At 33.5% G+C, this 7,457-nt stretch overlaps 1 protein-coding gene across 1 annotated transcript; it reads left to right on the forward strand.

The window, feature by feature from the left end:
* Nucleotides 1–1,652: 1,652 nt before the first annotated feature.
* LOC122605326 (stomatin-like protein 2, mitochondrial) lies at nt 1,653–5,820 on the forward strand. Its single transcript, XM_043778253.1, has 8 exons — nt 1,653–2,133; nt 2,260–2,653; nt 3,144–3,201; nt 3,301–3,393; nt 4,136–4,201; nt 4,576–4,667; nt 5,214–5,273; nt 5,356–5,820. Exons 1-8 carry the CDS (start codon nt 1,967–1,969, stop codon nt 5,581–5,583), a joined length of 1,158 nt encoding a protein of 385 aa, XP_043634188.1. The 5' UTR covers nt 1,653–1,966; the 3' UTR covers nt 5,584–5,820.
* The last annotated feature ends 1,637 nt before the right edge of the window (nt 5,821–7,457 follow it).

Below are 7,457 nucleotides of genomic sequence, written 5' to 3' on the forward strand. Positions count from 1 at the left end.
ACAACAATAAGTCGTTTTTTCTAAGTATTTATAAATCAAAAACAAAAATAATACAATAAAAAAAATTCACAAAAATAAAATTATACAGGTGGCTTATATACATTGTTGTCACTGTTGAAAATTTTTTGTTCTTTCCTATATTTCATGATTTTTCTTCAAATTTTATTGTTTTAACTGTGCATAATCAAATCATAATAAGTTTATTTCCACATTATGAGTTTATTACTTGAAACACACATCCAAAATCCCTATATAACTCGCATGAATATATAAGCCAAAAGTCATTTTATCCAATTTTTCTTTTTTTACTATTCTGTGTTCTAACAAATGGAACAATAGGTTAAAGTTTAAAAATTATTTGCAGACTTTCTCAAAGTTTCAACATGTCGATCACAATAAGATCATATATGAGCGAGTGAATGAAATGGCTACAAGGAAAAGGTGTACCGCAACTCAACTAATAAATTCATATACATAAGATAAAAGATATTATTAATTAAGTCAATGTTAATGATCTATAAAGTATGTAAGTGTAAATGTAAACCTTGTTGAAAGGGCATGTGATTTAATATTTACTATTTTAGTTTTTAGTGTGATTTAGGAAATAAATATAAAAAAGTAAACAATGTAAGCAAGGTAATCTAAGGGATAAAATTTAAAAAAATAAAATTTATCCAATGATTGTGACTTTTTTAAAAATGAATTTAAAAGGTTGTTTTTTTTTTTTTTTTTAATTTTATTATTGGGAGATTGCTTGTATATAAACTTGATTAGTGTTCTACTCTAGCGAGCAAGTGTGAGAGATTCGGTCGTGCATGCATCTCTTATTTACTTATTGATTTATGAAACAATTTATTAGTCTCTAATTAATATAAATATCACACCATTCTAGTGAGCGAGTGTGAGAGAAACAATAGTTAAATTTAAATGAATATGTGCTTTAACAAATTGTTCTAGATGATTTTGATGAACTAGCGATAATCCTTATATCTAGGATAATTATAATTAGGTGAATCTAGCAAGAATCTTTGTTTACAAAAAAATATGGAAAATGATAATGATAGCCCTAAGGGTTGTCATTAACAGCTTATTACATGTATAAAAAGTAGTACTTTATATATCAATAACTGCCCCCTGAATTTTCGTAAGCCAAAGTACAAATTTTAATGCATCAAATTAAATAATACTGACAGCCCTAAGGGTTGTCATTAACAAAACATATTTACATGTTGTTTGATCAAATTGGCGAAGTAGGTTCAGTCGAGAGGATTTTGTCTATTGAGTATATTGGTCGGCGATTCCCTTGCTGGTTAGATGACTTTTCTCTACGGAGGATATTGGTCGGCCTTGTTGGTTAGATGATGGAGGCCGTTTTACACCTTTTAGGTTGGATTGTTGTTTGAGTGGAATCGTGGAAAAGTAGGTATGAGGATGATCGTTTTACACCTTTTAGGTTGGATTGTTGTTCATTATACACTTTTTAGTATAAAATTTCTAACATACTAATTTTTAATATTTATTATTTAATGAATAAATGATTAGGTGAATGGTTTTTATCAATTAAAATTTTCTTCCTGTTAATTAATTTAATTATAAATATAAAAAAAATAAATTACAATGAATCAGTTAGGGGGTTGGGTTGAGAATGCAAAAAGAATGAAGTGGAATGAGTAGATAGAAATATATATCAGTGAGGATTGAGGAAGGGGTTTCCGGATAAGAGCAAAAAAGCGACTGTTTATTACGAGTATTTACTTTACTCACTATTATTATTATTATTATTATAATATAATATATTATATTATTAGGGGTTATTATTAAGATTAGGGTTTAAGGGATTTTGTCTTGGAGAGCAAGATACAATTGAAATCGTGTGTGTGTGTGTGTGTTTATATTTGGTTGGTTGGGGGGTTTAGGGTTCCCCATTTTTCTTCAGTTGAATCCCAAATCCAAATTCAAGATAACAATGAGTAGCAAGATATTGATGATGAGATCTGCAATCAGATCCTTCAACAACAATACCAATAATATCATCAGACATTCATCGTCGCCGCCACTTATCAGGGCTGCTGCTGCTGCATCATCCCCTTTTACCGTTCGCCACTACCGTGCCTCTCACGATCCCTCCAACAAGTAACTCTTTTTTTTTTCTTTCTTTCTTTTTATATATAATAATGAATCTGTTATAGAGATTATAATGGAGTATTATACTTATGAATCTGATGATGACTTTAATTCGAAAAAAACTTGTTGTACTAGTTATGATACGGTACCCCCTGTGAATTGGGGTGTCCGTATCGTTCCGGAGAAGAAGGCTTTCGTGATAGAGAGATTTGGCAAGTACGCGAAAACATTGGAGCCCGGGATTCACATGTTGATCCCTGTTGTTGACAAGATTGCTTACGTCCACTCCCTTAAGGAAGAGGCCATTCCTGTCCCCAATCAATCTGCCATTACCAAAGACAATGTCTCTATTTTGATTGATGGCGTCCTCTATGTTAAGATCGTCGACCCTAAGCTCGCTTCTTATGGTGTTGAAAACCCGCTTTATGCCGTCATTCAGCTTGCTCAAACCACCATGCGTAGTGAGCTTGGCAAGATCACTCTTGACAAAACCTTTGAAGAAAGAGACACCCTCAATGAAAAGATTGTCGTAAGCACTCCCCCTCTTCCTTTTCACACTCATGCTTTACTATTGATTGATGTGATGGCACTTAATTACTGTTGGTGTTCAAGTAGTTAAAAGAAAGCTACTTTCTTTGTTTTGGTTATATATATAACAATACATTGATGCATCCATGAGTATATATATATATATGAACAATTTTCATAAGATAAAAACGTTGTGGTTTAGATGGCTTAAGGCGATTGGACATCCTTTAAAGTTCTGTAGGACAATGTTAACTGAGCAGATTTCTGAGCCAACAAAAGAGACCACATATACTAGGCGCATTCAGTGGCGATTCACTTTCAGTCTTATTTAATATGTTTGTGAATTGGTTAACAAAGGGACTCTGGTTTTCAACATTTCAAAGGACTGTTGCTGGTGTAATATATTTTTCTTTGCTATGGTAAAAGTATTGCGAGTTCAGACATTAATGTGGGTAGAGTTAATAACTGTAACGTCGATTGGTTTGTTGCAGATAGCAATCAATGAAGCTGCAAGAGATTGGGGATTGCAATGTCTTCGTTATGAAATAAGTAAATGAGTCAAAATAATTTAAGCTGATACTTAATGTTAAAACTTTGTTAATACATACTTTTGGCATTCAAGTAATTTAAGATGTCTTTTGTATATAGGGGATATATCTCCTCCCCGTGGTGTGAAAGCAGCTATGGAGATGCAGGCTGAAGCAGAACGTAAAAAGAGAGCCCAGATTTTGGAGTCGGAAGGTAATAGAACCCTCACATAATTCATTTTGTATGTTAAATGTTAAATTTTTCAATAATATGTCAATTAATAGTTAGGCCATCTCCGACCATATCCCTGTATCTATTTCTAAATATAGAGGAAAAAGAATATCTTTATAGTGTGTAATCCTCTAAAATAATTACATCTCCGACTATCACTCTAAAAACTTACTCGATGTTTACTTTATGCTTTACCACTTCATCTTTTTGCATTAAACAAATACTCTGTATATCATGACAAAGTGGTTTAGAGGATGGATAAATAGTGATCCTTTATATATAGAGGAAAGTTGGCTTCCTCTAAAAATTTCTCTAAGTATCTGCATTAAAATTTCTCGTTGGAGTGAGTTTTTTGTCCTCTATTTCTATATCTGGAGATAGAGGATGGTATAGAGTACCCCACTGGAGCTGGCCTTAGTCTGTTTCACACTTTCACTAGAGTAGCAAACTGTGCCATAACATGCATGTTCTGTACACTCACACCATATGTTCAAGATTTCATTTTCTGTAAATTCACTGGGTGTTGGAATGTCACAAAGCATTCCAGGAATCCAGGAACCATTGTTTTACCATAATAACCAATGTTCTTGCATGTCTTGTCACTAATATAGAGAGCTTAATGATTTACTTGTCAATCTGTATTAATGGAATATGGGATAAAAATTGGTTACATTTGCAAATGTGTAATGCTTCACTAAACTTGTGATTTTTTCTTAATTTGCAGGAGAAAGACAAGCACACATTAACCGTGCTGATGGAAAGAAGAGCTCAATGATGTTGGAAGCTCAGGGTAAGTAGGCATATAAATGAAGAAGCCTCTTATAGTTTCATTTGACAGATATCATCAACCGCATGCAAATTGTTCATCATACTGTCTTTTATATAGTATGGGATCTTATGCCTTATTGCCTTCATAGTTTCATACTCATTGTCATGCAACCTGCAATATATTATGGGTTATCAGGAACCCAGTGAATTTTAAAAGATGAACTTCATCATTCAATGCCTAATAAACCATACCAAGATATTTAATATGATCATCACATCATAGCAGTCTGTTACTGGGTTGATACCATCCTGCTTTTCTTGTGCATATTTGTGCTACGTATATTTTAGTTTCTGCAGTTTCTGGTTTGCAACCTTGTACTTTTCATGTTAATACAGGAGAAGCAGAGGCTATTTTGGCTAGAGCTCAAGCAACAAATAAAGGAATTGCTTTGGTTTCTCAAGCTCTTAAAGAAAATGGAGGAGTGGAGGTAAACACAAATGGTCTTATTATATCATGTACATATATGTGGGAAACTGTGTTCTGCAAATCAGTCTTCAGTGTATCTTCGCACCGCTTAAATTTCATATATGGTTTCTTTGGCCCTGCTAGTTGTATTTGGTATGTGCAAAGATAGCAAGTGGGGGATTGTTATACAGTGCCAGTCTGGCATTTCAATCTAAATTTGGGTAGTGGCTAAACTTACCATCAACTTCTTTCTTCACGTGAACCCGATAAATCAGTCTTTTGCATTCCTGTCCCCGAAGACCTGTATATTAAACTGATTTATATTAATTAGCTTGGGGTTTAGTCCCGCATGATTCTTGCACTCTAGTCTTGCAACCCCCATCTCTTTTATTTGGTTTTGGTTTAGTATATGGAGTTTTGATGATCCATCTAATTAAGGATCCACTTTTTCACTGATAACAGCACTAACCACAATTTCGAGTTTCTTGCTTGCTTGTTTTTGTCATCTGTGAAATGTAAAATTAACTCGGAATTTCTATACTGCACATGATTTGTGTTGGGTTTGCAGGCAGCAAGCTTGCGTATTGCAGAACAATACATCAATGCTTTTGGAAATGTAGCGAAGCAGGTGAGTGAGTGAGTGGGTTTAAGCTCTTGATTCAATCTATACTCATCAAACTGTCATTGCTTACTCTCTATCTTTCTTGTAGAGCACAACTCTGTTGCTCCCAATGGGTGCTTCAAATCCTGCCAGCATGATGGCACAGGCTCTCAACATATACAAAAGCTTAATCGGTCAGGATTCTGGAAATGCTGCCCTACCTGAGTCTACTGCAGATACCAAGACTGAATCACATGCTAGTGGAGTTGCTGGACATGAGAGCTATTCTAGCCTAGGATCACCAGTGTTTTCACTTCAAGACAAGAGTAAGAAATGAAGATGCATCTGCTGAGCAACATATTCACTGAGGAATTTTTTAGCTATTACTCATCTTCGATTAGGTTACATGTGTTGGTTAAAACGTGTCAAATCCTGTTTTTTGCATATAGTATGATTATTCGTGTTAGATAAATGAATGCAATTGTGATTTCGTTGGGTCTGAGAGAGTTTACAGTAGAAAGTGGACTACTACAGGCTGGAATTGGAAGATGAATGAACAAGTTTATTTGGGAAACGAGTTTTAGACCGACACTCACCGTGACTATACCCTGATGGCCTATTTTGATAAGATATAGTGATGACTGGATACATAGAACCCAACAATCTCAAAAAAAAAAAAAAAAAAAAAAAGAAAAATCAGTTAAATCTAAATGATTCGGGATGAAATTAATTTTGAACGAAAAAAATTATGTTTGATACCTATTTTTGAATAGATGATATAAATGATGAAAATTACCATATTAACCTTTAGTTATTAACCTAACACTGTATTGTTTAGTTTAATTAAGCGTGGAGAGGAGAGGAGAGGAGAGGGAAGGAAGGAAAAACTATAAAATTCATTCTTAAGATTTTTTTAAGTGTGGAAAGGAGAGGAGTGGAGAAGATAAAATCCATTCTTAAGATATTTATGTGTGGAAAGGAAAGGATTGGAGAGGAGAAGAGAGGAAAGTGTAGTTGTTTTTGCTTTCAAGACTTTTCCTCTCATTTTTGAGGTGATTAGGAAGGAAAACTTCCTCTCTCCTTTCCTCTCCACTCTTAAGTCAACTAAACAATACAGTGTAAGTGTCAGAAACGGAATTTCCATTACTTACTAATTATTCAAAATTAAAACGAAAAAAAAATCTTAAAGCAAATGGGTTTGCTTTACATGTGCACCAACATCGAGGTGAGCAAGTTTTTTTCCAAACATTCATTTGGAATACGACAATAGAAAAATCTCACTGTATAATAATGTTGACCATAAGCCGCTATAAGTATTCAGAGGGAAATGTCATCCCTAACGCTGCATTTTTGAGTTATTTTTTCAAAAGAAAAGAAAGAGAAGGATAAGAAATCTAACCTTTATGCATTCTTGAGTTTTTCATCCAAAAGAAAAGAAAGTGTAGGGAAGGAAAAGTTTGGGTTTTTTCATCAAAAAACTTTCTGGCCAAAAATGGCCTGATTTGGATGGAAAAGTGTGTGTATATGATTGTCTCCTCACTCTCTACTCATTCTTCGATCTAATCATCAAGTATTAGGTCTTGTTTCTTATCACCAGTTTTTTTCATCCAAAAAGTTAGGGTTTGTGTAAAAAAAAAAGAAATTGAAAGGGGTTTTATGATACTAGTGACTGTGTGTGTCGTGAGCATTGCTATATGAATATATATATATATATATATATATTGATTATGATCGACGGCAGGTGGTTGGAAGTGGTGGTTCATCAGCGGAGGTGGTGGAAGAGGTGCTGGACATGACAGGTTCATCATGTTTAACTAAATCTTTCTTTTAATTTCCTTTCAACTTGAGAATGACCTTTGTTAATCTAATTTTCTATCCTTTATTCCCCTATCCAATCTTCCTCTTTTTTTTCTTTAAAAAAAATCTCAAGAATGCAGTGTAAGGGTTTTTCGGGATCTACAACAAGAAGAAAAAAAAAAGAGTGACTTCGAAGCTTTATTCTTTTTAATAGAAGGAAAGAAAATGAAATAAATAAATTTTTTAGTTTAATTTTGTTTCCAAATTTTCATCCCAAAGATGATTTAAAATGTTATTTTCACCTGCATTTCTTTTATTATTTTCATTTATTTTAAAACAAAATTAAAGAACACAGCATAAGGGAGTATATATGAGATAATTAGAAAATCATTATTTATTTTATGAAAGGAAAAG

Source organism: Erigeron canadensis, chromosome 6 (assembly GCF_010389155.1).
Source record: "Erigeron canadensis isolate Cc75 chromosome 6, C_canadensis_v1, whole genome shotgun sequence".
NCBI lineage: Eukaryota > Viridiplantae > Streptophyta > Magnoliopsida > Asterales > Asteraceae > Erigeron > Erigeron canadensis.